At 38.0% G+C, this 19,167-nt stretch overlaps 7 protein-coding genes and 1 long non-coding RNA gene across 9 annotated transcripts; 5 read left to right on the forward strand and 3 right to left on the reverse strand.

The window, feature by feature from the left end:
* The first annotated feature begins 22 nt into the window (after positions 1-22).
* On the forward strand, positions 23-1,844 carry LOC110227208 (AAA-ATPase At1g43910-like). The gene is made up of 3 exons (XM_021020749.1): positions 23-496; positions 664-1,204; positions 1,315-1,844. The coding sequence occupies exons 1-3, from the start codon at positions 54-56 to the stop codon at positions 1,666-1,668; spliced, it is 1,338 nt and encodes a 445-aa protein (XP_020876408.1). The 5' UTR covers positions 23-53; the 3' UTR covers positions 1,669-1,844.
* A 2,329-nt stretch (positions 1,845-4,173) lies between these two features.
* On the forward strand, positions 4,174-5,922 carry LOC9308820 (AAA-ATPase At1g43910). The gene is made up of 3 exons (XM_002872705.2): positions 4,174-4,490; positions 5,075-5,562; positions 5,894-5,922. Exons 1-3 carry the CDS (start codon positions 4,174-4,176, stop codon positions 5,920-5,922), a joined length of 834 nt encoding a protein of 277 aa, XP_002872751.2.
* Positions 5,923-6,648: 726 nt separating this feature from the next.
* On the reverse strand, positions 6,649-7,742 carry LOC110227246. The gene is made up of 4 exons (XR_002331018.1): positions 7,215-7,742; positions 7,056-7,124; positions 6,901-6,984; positions 6,649-6,808 (listed from the first exon to the last, which is right to left on the reverse strand). It is a non-coding gene; the product is annotated as an uncharacterized LOC110227246 (long non-coding RNA).
* Positions 7,743-7,903: 161 nt separating this feature from the next.
* LOC9308821 (AAA-ATPase At1g43910) lies at positions 7,904-8,572 on the forward strand. The gene is made up of 3 exons (XM_021021548.1): positions 7,904-7,949; positions 8,079-8,128; positions 8,180-8,572. The coding sequence occupies exons 1-3, from the start codon at positions 7,904-7,906 to the stop codon at positions 8,570-8,572; spliced, it is 489 nt and encodes a 162-aa protein (XP_020877207.1).
* Positions 8,571-11,977, forward strand: LOC9308822 (putative rRNA methyltransferase). The gene is made up of 7 exons (XM_002872707.2): positions 8,571-9,547; positions 9,618-9,665; positions 9,745-9,903; positions 9,988-10,253; positions 10,333-10,749; positions 10,832-10,949; positions 11,029-11,977. The coding sequence occupies exons 1-7, from the start codon at positions 9,068-9,070 to the stop codon at positions 11,953-11,955; spliced, it is 2,415 nt and encodes an 804-aa protein (XP_002872753.1). The 5' UTR covers positions 8,571-9,067; the 3' UTR covers positions 11,956-11,977.
* An 89-nt stretch (positions 11,978-12,066) lies between these two features.
* LOC9308823 (ferredoxin--NADP reductase, root isozyme 1, chloroplastic) lies at positions 12,067-14,032 on the reverse strand. Its single transcript, XM_021020764.1, is given in 6 exon segments — positions 12,067-12,693; positions 12,774-12,832; positions 12,834-12,988; positions 13,101-13,433; positions 13,667-13,720; positions 13,804-14,032. Coding segments are annotated over 6 exon segments (1,128 nt in total). The 5' UTR covers positions 13,831-14,032; the 3' UTR covers positions 12,067-12,193.
* A 436-nt stretch (positions 14,033-14,468) lies between these two features.
* LOC9310908 lies at positions 14,469-16,287 on the forward strand. 2 transcript variants are annotated; one of them, XR_002330999.1, is made up of 3 exons: positions 14,469-15,360; positions 15,492-15,533; positions 16,066-16,287. XR_002330999.1 is itself a non-coding variant. In XM_021020798.1 (2 exons), exon 1 carries the CDS (start codon positions 14,590-14,592, stop codon positions 15,346-15,348), a length of 759 nt encoding a protein of 252 aa, XP_020876457.1. In that variant the 5' UTR covers positions 14,469-14,589; the 3' UTR covers positions 15,349-15,360; positions 16,066-16,287. The 2 variants fall into 2 exon arrangements, 1 of the variants encoding a protein (XP_020876457.1); XM_021020798.1 differs by lacking the exon at positions 15,492-15,533.
* A 48-nt stretch (positions 16,288-16,335) lies between these two features.
* LOC9308824 (U3 snoRNP-associated protein-like YAO) lies at positions 16,336-18,916 on the reverse strand. Its single transcript, XM_002874795.2, has 7 exons — positions 18,373-18,916; positions 17,847-18,189; positions 17,535-17,759; positions 17,242-17,443; positions 16,938-17,107; positions 16,752-16,817; positions 16,336-16,643 (listed from the first exon to the last, which is right to left on the reverse strand). Exons 1-7 carry the CDS (start codon positions 18,798-18,800, stop codon positions 16,566-16,568), a joined length of 1,512 nt encoding a protein of 503 aa, XP_002874841.1. The 5' UTR covers positions 18,801-18,916; the 3' UTR covers positions 16,336-16,565.
* Between the last annotated feature and the right edge of the window lie 251 nt (positions 18,917-19,167).

Consider the following 19,167-nt stretch of genomic DNA (forward strand, 5'->3'; position numbering starts at 1 on the left):
TCAAGTCAATAAGACAATTCAGAACAATTCTATTCACCTGAAAACTAATAACAATGGCTTCTAGTTTCTTCACTAAAACTCCTTCACTCTCTGCGATTTTCTCGATTTACACATCTCTCTCCGCCTTCACGATCCTCTTCCGAACCCTTCTCCATCAGATCATTCCCGTCCAAATCCGTGACTTTATCATCTCCAAGTTCACAGACTACTTCTCAGCTTATTTCAACTCCAATTTCACATTCATCATCGAGGAACAGTGTGATTACGTAACGAATCAGACTTTCCGTGCAGCTCAAGTTTACTTGCCAACTCTTCTCTCAAGAATCTCCACTGGAAGTCTCCTCGTCAGTTCAAGCAACCTCAAGAATCCGATGGCTAAACCTAAATTCGGGATCCCGGTTAAAGCCAAACTCATCGATGAATTCGAAGGGATTCATCTTGAATGGACTCTTTTCTCTGCAAAAGACGATACTTCTTACATGAGTAGACAAAAACGGTACCTTTTCTCAACATGTAACCCTAAAATTTGAGGATTTTTACACTCTATCTTCAAATCTTTCACCTTAGTCTATTTACGTTTTCTATGCTTTATTTTGTAGTTAATTCGTATTTCTGACTCTCTCTTTTTTTGTACTTTTCTCTGATATTAATTTTGGATTTCAGGTACTTTCATTTGACGTGTAGGAAGGAGTTCAGAGACAAGATAATGTCAGATTACTTCGCATACATTGCGAAATCGTCGGTGAAGATATTAACACAACGAGACAATCTCAATATCTACAATTACAATCCAGAATATAAAAGATGGGAATCAGCAATCTTCCAACATCACACGACATTTGAAACCTTAGCAATGGAACCTGAGCTCAAGAACACATTGATCCGTGACCTAGACGCTTTCTCCAATGGAAAAGACTTCTTCAAAACCGTAGGGCGAGCTTGGAAACGTGGTTATCTTCTTTACGGTCCGCCTGGAACCGGAAAATCATCACTTGTTGCCGCAATTGCTAATCACATGAATTATAGTATCTATGATCTTCAACTTCAGAGTGTTAAAGATGATGCAATGCTTAGACAGATTCTTACTTTGACTGAAAACCGCTCGATTCTTCTCATTGAAGATCTTGATTGCAGTAGTGGAGCAGATGCTAGAAAGGAGGACAAAGAAGATGACGAGAATCAGACTAAGAAGAATAATCCTAAGGTTCCACTTCCACAGAGTGTACATTTTAAAAACTATCATATATACCTTATATATCTCGGCTTAATAATTCTCTGATTTTTGTGTTCTGATTCTTGTCTTTTTTGGATCAGGTAACTTTGTCTGGTCTACTAAACTTTGTAGACGGATTATGGTCAAGCTGTGTAGAGGAACGGATCATAATATTCACAACGAACCATAAGGAGAAACTCGATCCGGCATTGCTGAGACCAGGAAGAATGGATGTTCACATACTCATGGATTATTGCACGCCTTTTGTTTTTAAGAAACTCGCTGCATTGTATCTTGGAATCGAAGAGCATGACATGTTTGAGCCTATTGAGAAGATGTTACTTGCGGTGAAAGCAACTCCAGCTGAGATTACAGAGCAACTTATGGTGAGCAAGAATCCGGATGTTACGCTTAAGGGTCTTATTGAGTTTCTTGAAAGCAAGAAGATTGGCTAAGGAAATCAAGAAGCAGAAGCATGAAGCTCCAAAGAGAGTTTAATTATCACCAAGTAGTAACTAACTACTTTAGTAGCTCTTTGTCTCAGTTTCATATTTAGGATTTATCTTTTAGTAATTTTGTCCACAAGCTTTGTTTCAGAAACTCTTGAAGTTCCTATCTTAACCTAAATAAAAATTTGAATTATCACTTTAACTAATTTAAAAATTCTAAAAAAGCTTTTTTTTTTTTTTTTTTAATCAAGTACGCATTTCTCTATCAAGTCAAATCATATATAAAAGTGACAATAACAATTCTACTGGTTTAATTTCTCATCATTTTGCTTTAGTATATGCTCTTTTTGTTAAAGTTTGACATTTTTGATCATATGCAGGATTGTTGCTTATGTAATTTGTCTTTGCAGATGTTATAATGGATCCTGATAAGATACCAATGTCAGCCAGAATGTTAGGTGACGTTAAATTTGGGGTAGTGAAAATATATTCAAAGAAATTAAAACCGATTTTCTGCACCGTGATTATAAGCTCCTTCGTACTTGGTTAGAGAAGGCTCTTACTATTCCACAAATTGACTTGCCAGAGGATGCAAGACATGCACCGGTTTGAGTCATAAAGAGTGTTATTCTACGATTTTTCACACAAATTAAGAAAAATAAATAAATTTCATTTCCACCTTTTATTTATACACTAGATAATACCCTTTCTCTAATTAATAAACTGAAATAGTAGGGATAAAAAAGAGAATTGGCTTTAAAAGCTGCATTAAAAACACAAAACGACACTCTTTATGAAACAAAATTAAAACCTTAAAACGACACTCTTTATAATTATTATTATTACTCCCTCTGTTTCACAAAGAGTGTCATTTTAGAATTTTGCACACAGATTAAGAAAACATTAAATTTTTTGTTTTTTCTAAACAAAAACATCATTAACTATATACCTAAACATAATCTGCCCAATAGTAAAACAATCTGCAGAATACTAATAGTCATAAAACATAAGAAATCATTAAATTTTGCATTGAAAACCTAAAACGACACTTTTTGTGAAACAAAAATAAAACCTTAAAACTATGAAACGGAGGGAGTATTATTTTTTTTGTCTCGGTTTCATTGAAATTGGCTTCCACGGACTATAATAAGAAACGTTTATGAAAAATAAAAATGAAAATTCGTTTCTTAGAGCATCTCCAATGGATGCATTATCATGTTCTCTTTGTAGGTTCTCTTGAATTTTTTTTTGAAAAATAAATCAAAACTGTGAATTAAGAAGAGAGCTGTCTCTCTTGAGAGAAATCTTGAGTACCATGAGAGCCGACGACGTGGCCTTCTCTCAGCTGTCGATATTTTTTATCAAAAAAAAAAAAAAAACGCGTATCATCCGTCCCTTGGAATCGCCGTGGTTTGCTTCCACACGTCCGGATTGAAGGTTTCAAGCTCGAGGAGATCGGAGAGTCTCGGATATGGGGAAGAGGGGATAGATCCGGGTATGTTAGATTGCTAGGTTGGGATCTAACATCGTAGAACCGGCTGTCGGAGTGGCTAGTTTGTGGCTGGTTTGGTGACTCGTAGGTCTTCCGGTGTTGGTTTTGATCCTTCGAGTTGTCGCGATGTTGTGGACTTTGAAACCGCCGGATTTGAGGCTTGGCCATTCTGCTTCCGATGCTCAACAGGTTCTGAGCTCCTTCGCCGTTTCTGATTTACTTTTCCGTTCTTCTATTTTGTAACTGGGCCTTCGGGATGTAAGGCTTAGGCCCATATGCAATTTTTGGGGTTTTAATGAATATATATTTTAGTTAAAAAAAAAAAAAAAGGATCTTCCGTTTGATGTTTGGGATAAGGAAAAAATTGGAAATATTACGAAAGCATGTATTATACTGCACAATATGATAGTCGAAGACGAACGAGATGGGTACAACACTCAGTTTGATGTTTCAGAATTCCTACAAATCTCGAGAATATGATGGGCATGCGAAATCAACTTCGTGATCAAAATATGCATCGACAATTGAAAAGTGATTTGGTTGACCATATATGGAGAAAATTTCGCAACAATCAACAGAATAACTAATCGTTTTTTTTTTCAAATTTATTTTTAAATGTATGAAATTATTGTATCTTTAATATGTTATGAATTGTAATATTTTTCAGATTTATGAAATAAAATAATTAAAAAATTAATTTAACTTTTTCCTGAGAACCCCACAAAGAGAGCCTACCATTGGACTTTGCAAAATTAACAAAAGCTCTCATCTCATAAATTTAAAAATTTTAATCTTAAAAAAATGGTGAGAACCTATGGAGGGTTCTCACCATTGGAGATGCTCTTAATATCTCTTTCCGTAAGGTTTACCAAAAAGATATCTCTTTCCGTAAGAGGAAAGCACGAACTTTTCTAGAATAGTAACTCGAAAACTTGCTCCCCAATTTTTCTCTTCTCTTTAAGACACCCACTCACTTGCTTAATCATCATCCATCATCTTCATTTCACAACCTGATAACAATGGCGTCTAGTTTCTTCACAAAAATTCCTTCACTCTCTGCAATTTTCTCTGTTTACACATCTCTCTCTGCCTTCACGATCCTCTTAAAAACCATTCTCCATGAGATCATTCCCGACCAAATCCGTGACTTTATCATCTCCAAATTCACAGACTACTTTTCTTCTTATTTCAACTCCAATTTCACGTTCATCATCGAGGAACAGAGCGATTACGTTATGAATCAGACTTTCCGTGCAGCTCAAGTTTACTTGCCGACTCTTCTCCCCAGAATCTCCACCAGAAGTCTCCTGGTCAGTTCGAACGACCTCAAGAATCCGTTTGCTAAACCCAAATTTGGAATCCCAGTCAAAGCCAAAATAATCGATGAATTCGAAGGGATTCATCTTGAATGGACTCTTCTCTCTGCAAAAGATAATGATAATCCTTACCAGAGTAAAAAAAAAAACGGTAACTTTTCTCTACATGTATACATGTAGCCCTAAAATTGGGGATTTTTACGAGATCCATTACTAGAAGAAACAAAAAGGGTAACTTGTCAACATAAAACCCTAAAATTTGGTTTTTTTTTTCACTCACTCTACTAATCTGATCAGTTCTAACCCTAAAATTTGGGGTTTTTTCTCTTCTTGTAATCACTCTTCTAAGTCTAATTTGTATTTTTTGACGTTAAATTTGAGGATGTTGAAAAAACAAAAACCTAATTTTTAGGTTTTTTTTTTTCTTTCTACATTATTTTGGGGTTTTTTTTTTCTTTCTACATTATTTTGGGGATTTTTTTTTCTTCCAGTTACTCTTCTGATCTGAGTCTAGTTACGTTTTCTAATTTCTATGCTTTGTTTTGTGTAATTCTTGTTTCTGACATTATTTAGTAATTTTCCAATGTTAATTTTGCATTTTCAGGTACTTTCATTTGACGTGTAAGAATGAGTTTAGGGACAAGATCATGTCAGATTACTTCACATACATTGCAAAATCATCTGTGAAGATATTGACACATAATGAAAATCTCAATATCTACAATTACAATCCAGATTGTCAGAGATGGGAATCAGCAATCTTCCAACGTCACACCACATTTGAAACCTTAGCAATGGAACCTGAGCTCAAGAACACATTGATCCGTGACCTAGACGCTTTCTCCAATGGAAAAGACTTCTTCAAAACCGTAGGAAGAGCTTGGAAACGCGGTTATCTTCTTTACGGTCCTCCTGGAACCGGAAAAACATCGCTTGTTGCTGCCATTGCTAATCACATGAATTATAGTATCTATGATCTTCAGATTCAGAGCGTTAAAGATGATGCATTGTTTAGACAGATTCTCACTTTGACCGAGAACCGCTCCATTCTTCTCATCGAAGATCTTGATTGCAGTGGAGCAGATGCTACTTGTAGAAACGAAAACAAAGATGAAACAGAATATGGCGAGAAACAGAACAAGAAGAAGAAGAAGAATGATCCTAAGGTTTATCAGTATATAAAAGCTTCACTAATTTAATTTTCGCAAAATATCTTCTGATTTTGGTGTTCTGACACTACAAGAAAAACTTACATTCTTAGCGCGGAAAAAATGATATCATAGGTAATACATAGCGAAATAACAACTGCTATGATTGCGGCAGCTATGGTAGATACCCCACCTACAATAGCATTAATTTTGTCTGCTATAGTATGTTCATCTACAATAGCACTTTTTTAATGTCTTTATTTATTGTTTCATAGCAATAATCGAATGCCATTACTACCTTTAATAGCATTTATTTGTTGTTATTAGTTAGGTATATATTAAATATAATAATCCTTTTATATTATATATTTTGGTCAATTTTGTTTTTTTACGCTATTTTTTCGGAAAATATTAAAATGAAAAGACAATTAAACTTAAACAAAATATGTTTATATAATTGTTAACATTACAAACCAACAAAAGATTTAGATCAAAGTTTTACAAAAAAAATGGAAATAAAATTAAAATGCTCATAATTCTGTCGAGCTTCCATATATTGCTCCTGCCTAAACGAGATATCGTGGTTCCCCGCCATCATCAGCTCGTGATTTGTCATTTCATCACAGTAACAAAATATTGGCCAAAGGACTTGCTCAATGAATCCCATCATTGGCATCAAACATACTTGACCTATTACAACAAAATCGAAATCAACCACAAAGCCAAAACTCAGGATATTCATATCACTTTGAAGAAAAAGAAGAGATACAACATCTTCATCTGTATACCTGAGAATTCCTTTTAGAGGTCCTGCTGAGGCAAACCTATATTAGAGGTTTTGCATCAAATATATGTGCATAGTTATTCATCAATGTCCCAGCCTGAATCTACCTGCAAACACAAATGTTCACAGTCAAAAATTACAAGAGGTAAAGGAACAAACCGTTCTCATGTTGTTGGTAGCTCGCTTGAAGTTTCCTCTTAGCAAACTGGAACTTTGAGTCTGCATCAAGAGCTTTAAGTTTCTGCCATGAACAAAGAAGGATTAAAACCGTTACTTCCCTGCTCAAGAATACGACTAAAACTCTTTGATTCCCACACTCACTTCTTGTTAAGGTCCTGGAGCTTTTCATCACTTCTTGCGTCTGCATCAAAAGCTTTGAGTTTCTGCTACCAACTCCTTCCATTCACTGCATATACACATGAAAACCTTAATGGCACATTTAAAAGAGTAAAGAAATTGCCAAATTTCGTGTTCTTTAACGAAAGATAAAACTCATACAGGATAATAGTCTTTGCGAGTTGGCGAATCTTATCAAAACCCATGTTTCCTCAAACCATTAACAGCCTTTCCGATTTCAGTACTCTGAAAGAAGAATCTCAAAACCTTAAGATCAACAACAACAAACTTCATACACTAATCCACTAGAGACCGACCTTAAGAATATCCAAATTCAAAGACATCAATTGAAGCTTTCTCAAGGATTCGAGCAACACCGAGATTGGCTGCAAACACAAGAACAAGGAACAATCAGAATCAAGCTTCACATCAATGGAATCAACAAAGATTTTTGATTGCGATTTTAGATCAAAAACCTCATCTATAATCTATTAGCTTTGCTCTCTTTACTACCACCAGCTTCTTCATAATCTTCATCAACATCAACCCTCGTAACACCATCATCACCGGCGACTCCACATCCCAAATTAGCCTCTCCCTCTTCGTCGTCCCCAGGAATCGTAAGCTCGAGATGGTCGCATCTGATGCATCGATTCACTCTACAAGAGAAAAGAAGCTCAGAGATTTTTTCCCTTCTCGATTTAAATCTCTTAGGATAACCTGTAGCAAAAACAAGACGAAATAAAGAAGTAAAATTAGGGTTTATGACAAAATCGAAGGAAAGGGGGAAAAAGAGAGAGGGAGACTGAGAGGGATAAAGCGGCGGTCGAGAGAGAGAGAGATTGAAGTCGTCGACGAAGTATCTGGCACCATCTTCAACTTCGGATCTTTCAGCTCCTCTTCAACCACCTCAACCACCAGCCCCGTGAAACGTCCATCGCCGGAATCGAAGGAAGCCGACGAGCCTAGACGCAAGAAACTGTTTCTTCAACGATCTGAGAAAGAAGACGCGAATCTCATCGGATATTCGAAGATTCCGCTTCCAGTGGTGGAATTCAATCCGACGAGAATCCGATCTTCTCGCTCCAATGCAATTCCTGAAGCTGAGCTTGTGAATCCAGAAAGCTCTGCAGCCAATAAGGTGAATTGAAATTAGGGTTTGGAGATGGAGACTTGGAGAATAGAAGAGATAGAGGATTTTTTCCCTAAGTGTTAAGAGGGAAAATGAACCGCTTGTTTTTCACTTAAGCGGGCACTTAAAAGATAGGCGTGAAACCAAAAAAAAAATTTCGGCATAGCATTTATAAAATGCTATAATAAAGTATTCCAATCCGACGTAGTCTTTTTCATAGCAAAATCGAAAATCGTGCTATGCTTAAGTGCTATCAATGTAATCTTTTTTTGTAGTGTGATTCTTGTTTTTTTTTTTTTTGTTTTGTAGGTAACTTTGTCTGGTCTACTAAACTTTGTAGACGAGTTATGGTCAAGCTGTGTCGAAGAACGGATCATAGTATTCACTACGAACCATAAGGAGAAACTCGATCCGGCATTGCTGAGACCAGGAAGAATGGATGTTCACATACTCATGGATTATTGTACACCTACTGTTTTCAAGAAACTCGCTGCATTGTACCTTGAAATCGAAGAACATGACATGTTTGAGCCTATTGAGAAGATGTTACTTGAGGTGAAAACAACTCCAGCTGAGATCACAGAGCAGCTTATGGTAAGCAAGAATCCAGATGTTACGCTTAAGGGTCTTGTTGAGTTTCTTGAAACTAAGAAGTTGACTAAAGAGAGTGTTGATACTGAAACTAAAGAAGCAGAGGCATGAAGCTTCAAGGAACCATGGAAGTAGTTTACCTCTAATTATGCAGTAAATAACTTGTAGCTAGTTGTCTCAATTTCATTTGGGATTTAGAAGGGTACTCATGGATCCATCATCCATCGAAGTAATCTAGTACTTATAGAAATTATGTAGCTCTTTGACTCACTTTCATATTTGGGACTTATCGTTTAGTAATTAAGTAACTCTTCATCGATGTAATCCGCAAGCTTGGTTTCAGAAAATCTTGAGTTCATATTTTGATCTAAATTAAGATTCAAAAATTTGAGTATCTCACTATATCTTATACTCTTTCAAATTATGCAAAGACTCTGAATGACTTAGTCATAATTGAAAACACCTTTATAAAAAAAAAAGCCAAAAAGGAAAAAAAAAAAAAAACTTGCCTAGTAAATCTTAAAACCCTAGCTAGCTAAATATTCTATCTCACTCTGTGTGTTAGAGCCAGAACGAAACCCTAGAAAAAAATCTCATTATCTCACCATGGGAAAGGTCAAAGGAAAGCATCGTTTGGATACGTACTATCGTCTCGCTAAGGAGAGTGGACTCCGTTCTCGAGCTTCTTACAAGCTTCTCCAGCTTGACGCCAAGTTCAATTTTCTCCATTCTTCAAGAACCGTTCTAGATCTTTGCGCTGCACCCGGTGGTTGGATGCAAGTCGCCGTCCAGAAAGTTCCCGTCGGCAGCCTCGTTCTCGGTATCGATCTTGTTAAGATTGCCCCCGTGCGTGGCTGTGTCACTATCCAGCAGGATATCACGCGAACTACCGAGTGCAAGGCGAAGATCAAGAAAGCCCTGAAGAAGCATGGTACTGATAAAACTTTCGATCTAGTTCTACACGATGGGTCTCCAAATGTTGGTGGTGCATGGTCGCAAGAAGCTATGAGCCAAAACGCTTTGGTTATTGATTCCTTGAAACTGGCCACAGAGTTCTTAGCTCCTCATGGAAACTTCATCACCAAGGTATGCTTCTCAAAGATGATTACTGTCATCGAGTGATGTGTTTTGACATAAAAGTTTCCTCTGCTCATAGATTTTCAGGTCACGAGATTATGACTCTGTGGTCTACTGTCTTGGAGAGGTACGTCCTGTTTTCTTATTACTCTGCGGATAAGTGTTACCCGGTTCTTCTTCTTACTGGTAGTTTTTTTTGGTTGCAGCTGTTTGAAAATGTTGAAGTGTTTAAACCGATGGCTAGTCGTTCAACATCTGCAGAAACATATCTTTTGGGTTTGAATTACAAAGCTCCTGACAAGATTAATCCCAATCTTCTTGATTATAGACAACTATTTAAGGTGGTAGCAGAACCTACAAAAAAGGTAGGTAGATCACTATGTCTTATGGTGTTTTTGAGTGTGTTTTCTGGAACTCTCCCATTTACCCTCAAGTTTTTGTGTTTGTAGGTGAAGGATGTGCTTGGAGGATCAAAACAGAAGAGAAACCGTGATGGGTATGAAGATGGAGAGTCCATTTTGAGAAAAGTTGCATCTGCTGCTGATTTCATTTGGTCTGAAAATCCTCTTGAGATTCTTGGCACAGTTACTTGTATATCTTTTGATGATCAAGCTTCTCTACCTTTAAAGGAACACAATTTGACTACAGAGGAGGTTAAAACACTATGCGACGATCTTCCTGTTTTGGGGAAGAATGACTTTAAGCATATCCTAAAGTAAGAACTGTGTCTGTCATTAAAGTCTCACTTGTTTATTTATAAGCGTAACAAACATTGAACTCTCTTTGCCTTGTAGATGGAGAATGCAAATCAGGAAAGCTCTGTCTCCTGAAAAAAAGGAAGGAACTAAAAAGGAGCTTGATGTGGGAAAGGAAGATGAGGAAAATGAGGATGATAAACTACTCAATGAATTGGAAGAGCTGACAAACACAGCGGACCGCAAGAATAAACGGGCAAAGAAGCTTCTTGCTAAACGACGGGCTAAGGATATGACGCGGAAGGCAATTGGTCCACAGATAGGTGCACTTGAAGATGGTTATGTAGACCATGAATTGTTTTCTCTTTCTGTTATGAAGGGAAAGAAAGACCTAATGACAGTTGACAATGATGAAGATGATAATGACAATGGCAACGTCGATGACAGTGAGAACGAAGAGGGAGCTTCAGATGATTCCAAAGACAGTGTCATAGATTCTGATGAAGAACGTCAAAGGTCAGGCTGCTTGTTTCAAGAATGTCATACATTGCTCAAGTTTGTGCAGTTTTTTCATCTTATAGTCTTTTAAACATTACAGATACAATGAACAAATGGAAGAGATTTTTGATGAGGCATATGACCGGTATATGGTGAAGAAAGAAGGAAGCGCAAAGCAAAGGAAGCGGGCTAGGCATGCACACGCTGAGAAGCTGGAGGTACTAGCATTGCTTACCCCCATTTACTTTGGATACTAGAGATTTTTGGAACTAGACATTTTTTGCATTGGCTTTGCAGGATGGTGATGGAGATGTAGCAATGAAACTCGATTATGATTCGGATATGAATGAAGAGAATGATGAGGCAAACCCTCTTGTGGTACCACTTGATGATGGAGAGGCCCAAACAAAGGAGGAAATATCCAACCAGTGGTTCAGTCGGGATATATTTGCAGAAGCCACCGAAGACGGAGACTTGGGAAAAGATGATCACAGTGAAGACGAAATGTCAACTAAGAAACAGAGCAAAAATCTTTCTAAACCTTACAAGTCAAAGCAGAAGGCAAGCGTGTTGTTTGACCAGAGCTTTCCCAACAGCTCTAACAAGGAAGACGATTTCGATATAGTCCCTGCCCCAGCCTTGGGTTCAGACTCAGACTCATCCTCTGATGATGACGTTCATGCGAAGGCCGAGATATTGGCCTGTGCCAAGAAAATGCTAAGGAAGAAGCAGAGAGAAGAGATGCTTGATGGTGATGCTTATAACAAATATATGTTTGAGGACGAAGGTTTACCCAAGTGGTTTTTGGATGACGAAAAGCAGCACAGACAGCCGATGAAACCCGTGACAAAAGAAGAAGTTAATGCAATGAAAGCTCAGTTCAAAGAAATCAACGCTCGTCCAGCCAAGAAAGTGGCTGAGGCCAAGGCACGGAAGAAGCGAGCTGCTATGAAAAGATTGGAGAAAGTGAGGAAGAAGGCAAACACAATATCTGACACAGCGGATATATCAAACCGTTCAAAGGACAAGATGATAGATAAGCTATACAAGAAAGCAGCAGAGCCAAGGAAGCCTAAGAAAGAACTGGTTGTGTCTAAGAAAGGAGTTGGGGTTAAGGTTGGGAAAGGTCAGAAGAGAGTGGATAGGAGGATGAAGAGTGATGCTAGGAAGCGCGGAGGAGGCAAGCCCAGTAGGAACGGGAAAAAGAGTGCCTGCCACTGGTAAAATCAGGCCAGAAAGGAAACAAAAGAAGGGGACAAAAGAAAATTAGTAGACTCAAATTTTAGCTTACTTTGTTTCTTGACAATAGTCAAAATTAGAGGAATGATATAATGATTCATGTCTAATGATTGACTTTCTTAATTGTTCCGTCTGTTGCAGTGTTGTAGTTAAGTTACCCTGTGTCCATTCATTGACACGATTATTCAGTTGCAGAAATGTCGAAAATACGGAAAGACTTAACTCAATACACTTCAACATGCCACTGCTTGTTCTTCCTGAGCTGAGTAAGTTTCTGCTCCCAGCTTTCGCCTCGCTCTTCAGCGACCCTCTTAAGAGTGTCTTGAATCCCGGGCATCATTCCTTTAAGCCCGCAAAAGTAAATATGAGCTCCATTGTCCAGAAGTTTGAAGATCTCATCGCTGTATTCTTCAATCTTGTCCTGCACATACATTTTCCCTCCTTTCTTGTTCTTCTCTTCTCTGCTCAGCGCTTTGTCGTACTTGAAATTCTCTGGATAGTCCTTGAGGTAACCGGTAAATTCTTCATCATAGAGAAGACTGTCTGAGTTAGCCACACCGAGGAAGAGCCACGCGAGTCCATCAAACTTGAAATTTGGAACGTTCTCCATAAACATACGCCGTAGGTATCCTCTGTATGGAGCAACTCCGGTTCCAGTAGCAATCATTATGTGAGTAGCTTTTGGGTCATCTTCAGGTAAAAGCATAACCTTTCCAGATGGACCTGTCAACAATATCGAAAATTTTAGACCAGACAAATTCAACAAAAAAGGGGATCCATATCTGAAAAACAGATAAACTTACCGGTGATTTTAACTTTATCGCCGGGTTTGGCATTGCACAAAAAGTTACTGCATACACCAGGAAGGATCTTCTTTTCCTGTCTCTGGATCATAGTAAATAGCTCGACGGACACATAGACTAGCTGTTTTGCCATCGAAAGAATCTCCATACCGTGTTGATGCAATCGAATAAAGGCGAACATTATGAGGAGCACCAGGTTTCTTAGGATTCTCGCCCTACCAATAAAGAATAGAACACATGGAACCAGACATATTACCAAATCGAGAGACTAAATCATTTATCAGCAAAAGGCAATGCGTTATGAGCAACAGAGTTGAAACCACTTACAGGAGGAATCACTCCATAGCTTTGTCCTTCCCAGTAAGGAACATTACCATCATGATCAATTACAATATGGCAAGTCTCTCCAGGTGCTTGTGGACCAACAATTCTCTCAACCGAAACAATTGTTGCCGTATAAGGCTCCTTAGGCCTGTACAAGTTTAACGGAGTCTCTTTGGGATATTCAAGTTCTAGAGGAGTAACCGCTACTTTGGATCTGCTTGCTTGCTGAAGTGACATACATATTGTGGACCGTTTATTCACACTTAAGCTTCTAGATTTTGAATCTAGTCTCAGCAGAGGACTCCATGACTTCTCAGTGAAACTTATACTCTGCACCTGAGACAGAATCATAAGGTCAACGTTAAAATTTCATTGCTCAATAGATACAAAATCCACTTTTTGTAAGCTTCTACTTCTAAAGACTGTACCTTTCAATATCAAATTCACTACAAGTCTACATCAGAACTAACCCACAAAGAAAAGGCCAAAGACAAACACTTTCAGGACCATCTAAGCATATGAAACAACAAAGATCGGTAATTGAGTAATCTAGATCGTTTTTTGTTCACCTTAATCATAGATCGGCTCGACCCATCAATTCCAGTTGGAAGTGCAATAGACATCTGGAATCAAAAACCAAACTTTCATCAAATCCGAAACTTAATCTCAGGAAACAAAAAGGTTTTTAATAGCAAAAACCGAAAACCTGAGAAAGAGGAGTTGAGAGAGCCATGGCAATGGAGAAAAGAGACGATATTTCTCCAGAAGAATAATAATAATTGAGAAAAAAAATGATAGAGGAACAAAAGAAACAGAGGATGATTCTGGGTTTATAGTAAAAAAGTGTGAAGAAGAAGATCCTTTGAAGGCCCAGAAGAGACAACAACAGAGCAGCCCATACTGACTGCAAATTTCTCTAACTTTTTTTTTGGCTCCTCGAGTGATCTTAGTGGACAATTTGCTGCTTTTTGTATTATTTTATTGAGGAGAAAACTGGGTTCTGTTTCTCTACTTGCGTGTTGGATCTAGCTTTTTTACTTTACCCCAAATTCTTTGTAATTAACTCGTATTTGGTATTCACGTCGTTGCTTGTCAAAAGTTTGAAACTTTAACAAGTTGCATCAAATTTCTTGTTAACTTTAGTTCTGGAAAAGTAAACCGAATTGTTTTCAGAAAAAAAAAAAACCAAAAATTAAATCGAATTGAACCAAATCAATGCAAAATCAACGTCGGTTCTAATTTGGTATACAAGAAATGGAAAACCGAACCAAGAAACCAAATTGGAGTTCACTTTATGACACAAATAACCCTCGGTTTAAACTGAAATTTTAATCCTTCCTTAAAAACTACGTCGTTGTACTATGAGGTAAAACGACGTCGTTGCTTTAGTGTTCTTCTTCCACAGTCGAGAGTCGAAAACCCTAAATCTCCGTACTCAAACACCATTTTCAGACGAAAAATCAGAAATCAGATACTCAGGTGAATCAGAAGCATGATTCGAGTTACGAGACCAAAACCGATTATCGAATCACTGAGTTACCACCTTCTCCAGAGATGCTCCGCAAGCGGAACTCCTAAAGGAAAGGCAAAGCTAAAGACAGGTCAGCCATTGAAGCGTAACAAAGTCTCCACCAAGAAAGGTGGTGGTGGCGGCGGCGGCGGAGCAGTTGGAGATGGAGAGGAAGCAGTTAAAGGAAAAGGAAGAATTTCCGATGAAAAGCAGAAACTCTACGAGCAATGCTTAAACGCTCCTTGTCCTGTTCGTTACTTGACACCTAATGAGATCGAGCGAGAGGCGCAACGTGAGAAGCTAGGGTTGATTAGTAAAGAGAAGCAACGAGATATGGAGATCCAGAAGAAAGGAGGAGCTGCTTCAATGGGAATCACCGATGAGCCGATGCGAATTGGTACGCCGGGTTTGGATTACATTTCGTTAGGGATTTTTGAAGCTGAGGAGTTACCGAAGTACAAGCTGACGGAAGAAGATGGAGAGAGGCTTGCGAAGGAGTATAGTAAAGTGTTGATGAGAGAGCATAGAGAGCGTCGTGCAGCTGAAACTGCGCTTTTGAATTTGAAGAAAGCTGCGATTGAGGCATTGCCGGAGAATCTGAAGAAAGCGGCATTAGAGCCTGATTTGACTCCGTTTCCGGCGAATCGAGGTATGGCTACTCTTACACCGCCTATTGAAGGGTATCTTGAGAAGGTTATGGATGCAGCTAAGAAGAGTTCAAGTAAAGAGAAGTTGAGATGATTTCGTTTAAAGGTTAGAGATTTTTTCTTAGGCTATTGTTTTTTCTCTTGCTTTTGCTTTGGAGATGAGCTTTGACTGATTATGTTGCGAAAAATGGAATGATGGTTAGTAGTTTACTGATTCTTGGGTTTACTTTGTTGTAGAAAGTGTATGAAATAAAGAGAAGTTGAGATGATTCACTAAAGGTTAGATTTTTGTCTTATGATTATCGTTTTCTCTTGTTTTTGCTTTGGAGATGAGATTTGACAGTTTGTTTTCCGAACAATGGAATGATTCAGGATTTAGGATTGATGGTTAGTAGTATCGATTTCTGATGTCAAAGCTGTTGTGTGGAGTTTACTTTGTTGTAGAACATAGCTCAAAACTGATGGTTAGCTAGATTTCAAGTAGTATGATAATTGATTTGAGATCGAGTTATAGGCATATAGCATATAGATGTATGAGAATCACGCACTTGTGTATAAGTTAGTGTTTGCAAAGTTAATATGGAAACTTTTGGAAGCATGATCTTCCTCTGGTACTTCTCTGCATATAGGCTCGAGTCTTTAGATTATTATGTATCATTTTTTTTTGCTGGATATGTTCTTGTTTAGTTATTCTTTCAAAATGCTGTTTGCATTTTTCTTGTGTCAAGTCTTCACTCTGTGGTATTCTATTTATGTTTGGATATTTGTTCAGAACTTTCTAATCAATTCTGTACTGGTTTTTCTTATCCAGTTGAAGCTTTAGTCAGAATGAAGCAGCAACGAGACAGAGAGAAATGCCATAGACAGAAACTTCAAGAAATTGTCTCTAGGGTTTCCAAGCTTGACTTAAGAGAATTCATTCATGTAGGCTATTGCCTCTTTTTTTTTGGAAAAGCAATTTTCTTTTTTGGACAAGTGATCAAGTCTGTGTCACAATGGACCTTGGTTTAGTAATAATATGCCTTTTCATTTACTTATCTGCAACATTTGGGGGAAAAAATGAAACAAAAAGCTTAACCGAGAGAATGAAAATTTGGGAACTTCTGTCCTCTATGATTCTTCAGAGCCTCAAAAAGTTAAGTTCTTATCTCTCGTATTAAGAAAAAAATGGTACAAAGAACAAACAAAAAAGGGAGCAAAAACTTCAAGAGCTACAAAGACATGTAATCCCTATATGACAAGATTTTATCTTTGGCATTTTAGCAACTCAAAAATATCAGTAACAACGCTTCTTTAATCCCAATGAAATACTTATGCCAGCCTTAAGGGGTGTATTGCGACGCCATTTTCAGCAGATTTTGAGCTGCCCCATCTTCCAAATCGTGTTTCCTGCCATATCGATTTCACAAAACACAATAAGTTTTGAGATTAGCATTCACACAAGAGGACAAAGATAGAAAAAAAGAAGCTAGAACATAAGAGAGGAGGATCACATACCTGTCCAACACCGGCAATCAGAAATTTACCCGATTTTGCAAAAGCCAAAGAGTTGACAAATCCAGTCTGTAAGATCATACAAGGCATTGCAAGGATTATTACTTGATTAAGTGAAATGCTTTAATCACAGTCACAACAAATTCATCAGACAACACTAACGAACATAACTAGTGAAAGAAAATTTACCAGTGGAAGCTCGTACAACTTTCGAATGGCATTAGTTTCAACAGCCCACAAATGCACAAAACCATTACCAGCTCCAGATGCAGCAAGATCACTACCTCTACAAGTAGCAACTGAATTGACCCAATAACTTGCAGAACAGTCATTGTTGACTGGTTCATGATCACCATTTTCTGTTAAACAAATAAATAAGAGTTAGATATTTCAGAGCATCAACGAAACAAAGTGTTTTGTAACTACTATATACTGCAATGTCAAGATTCGATTGCAACAGAGATGAGATGGAGGGGATCTAATGAGGTTTTACCTAAGATTCCATTGGTGGTAATTCCATCAGTTTTATCGCGATGAGCATTCTTGACAATGAACACCGGTTTCTTTTTTAACATGCCCCAAAGAGCAACAGTTCCATTATCCGAACCAGACAGGTACTCATTATCACTGATGAAACAGCAGCTCTCAAGAGATGATGCAGGAGCACGATAGACCATACGGCTAGTCTCAGGTACCTATTATCATATAACAAAACTTAGATATACAGAATAATAATATAAACCTTATGATACAGCATGGTGTTTACATGGAGGACAGAACTATTACCTTATGATACAGCATGGTTCTATCTCTTCCAACCGTAAGTGCACGCTCCTTCCGCAGCACATCAATGGCTAGAACTTCACCCTGGTGTCCAAAATTATCACTTACAAACGCTTTATCTTCTACATTCCACACCTTCACATTTCTATCAAATGAACCAGAATAGACTTCTGAAGTTCCGTATCTGAAACATAGACAAGAAACGGTGTTCCTGTGACCTGGAAAGGCCTGTAGACACATAATTATAAAAGCTGAGCACAAGACATGATGAAAACAAATAGAAAAACACTAAACAAAAACCAAATTTATCATTACCTGGACATGCTCTCGGGTACGAACATCCCAAATATGAACATGACGATCAACTCCTCCAGTGGCCAAATAACGACCATCGGAGCTAACAGCTAAAGCAAGAGATTCTCTGCTGTGTTTTTTATTTCGAGGCTCCCTCATTTTCATCCCATGAGACTTCAGAATTTCATCACTTGGCCATATGTATTTGTCACTTTTACCAGAAGATACATCCCAATGCATAACAGTACCATCTTTTGAAGCTGAAAATCCTCTAGAATCATCATCCGATAAAGCTACCGATACAACAGATCGTCGGTGCTTGACAATAATACTAAACCCATCAGTACTTAGTGGCTCCTGAACCCTGAATCATTAAAAAGTTTTAATCAATACTACTATTAACCAATCTTTAAACAGATCAAATTGACCTAATAAATGTACAAAATCACTAATTTTCTTCACAATTAAACCATTTCCCTAAAACACTAACTACCCATAAACCCTAATTTACCAACAAATACATTAAGGTACCAAATTTCTTCATTACCTGGATGCAATAACTCTTCGAATCCTACCACTCTCCTCTTGCTGCTTCTGCATCAAAATCTTCTTAATACTCTCATCATCGTCTTCATCATCATCATCATCACCCGCTTCCTCACGCTCTCTCCGCTTAGCTTCCCTCAGTCTATTCAGCATATCCTCCGTCAATCTCTTCTTCTTCTCTCCCACCGTCTCATCAGCAAACTCATCCTCCTCCACCACTTCCACATCAACTCTTCTCCCATCTTCGTCTCCGCCAGTAAATCCATTCTCTTCCGCATCAGAGTCTATAGACTCGATATCGTCGTCATCGTAACTGACTTTTCTCCGTTTCTTCGGCTCTTCCTCAAAAAATGGATCCCTTTCATTCGAACCCTTTTTACCTCCTCTCTTAGAGCCTCCACTTTTCTTCTTCTCGCTGTTGTACTTCATTCTTCTCTCTCTCTCTCTCTTCTTAGGGTTTAACGTTTATTGCACTTTGACTCGTCTAGGTTTAGCCTCAGGGTTTAGTGGCGACGGAAGAAGCTGAAAAACGGATTTTTGTATATTTGGTCGGAAAGTTACTCTAAAATCTTCCACTAGGTTTTCTTCGGAAACGGGTCGACCCGGATTTACCCGGAATAACCCGGCCCATCAGTTGGCTAGTCTATGATGAGCCCATTAATCTTTCGTTCTTTTCAAGAAGCAGAAACTTGGGCCTTTAATTACAATTTGTATAACCGGTCTATGGGTGTACCGAACCGGACCGTCATTTTTAGTTTGGTTCAATTCGATATCTGATTTTTTGGTTTTTATTTAT

Source organism: Arabidopsis lyrata, assembly GCF_000004255.2.
Source record: "Arabidopsis lyrata subsp. lyrata unplaced genomic scaffold ARALYscaffold_6, whole genome shotgun sequence".
Lineage (NCBI taxonomy): Eukaryota > Viridiplantae > Streptophyta > Magnoliopsida > Brassicales > Brassicaceae > Arabidopsis > Arabidopsis lyrata.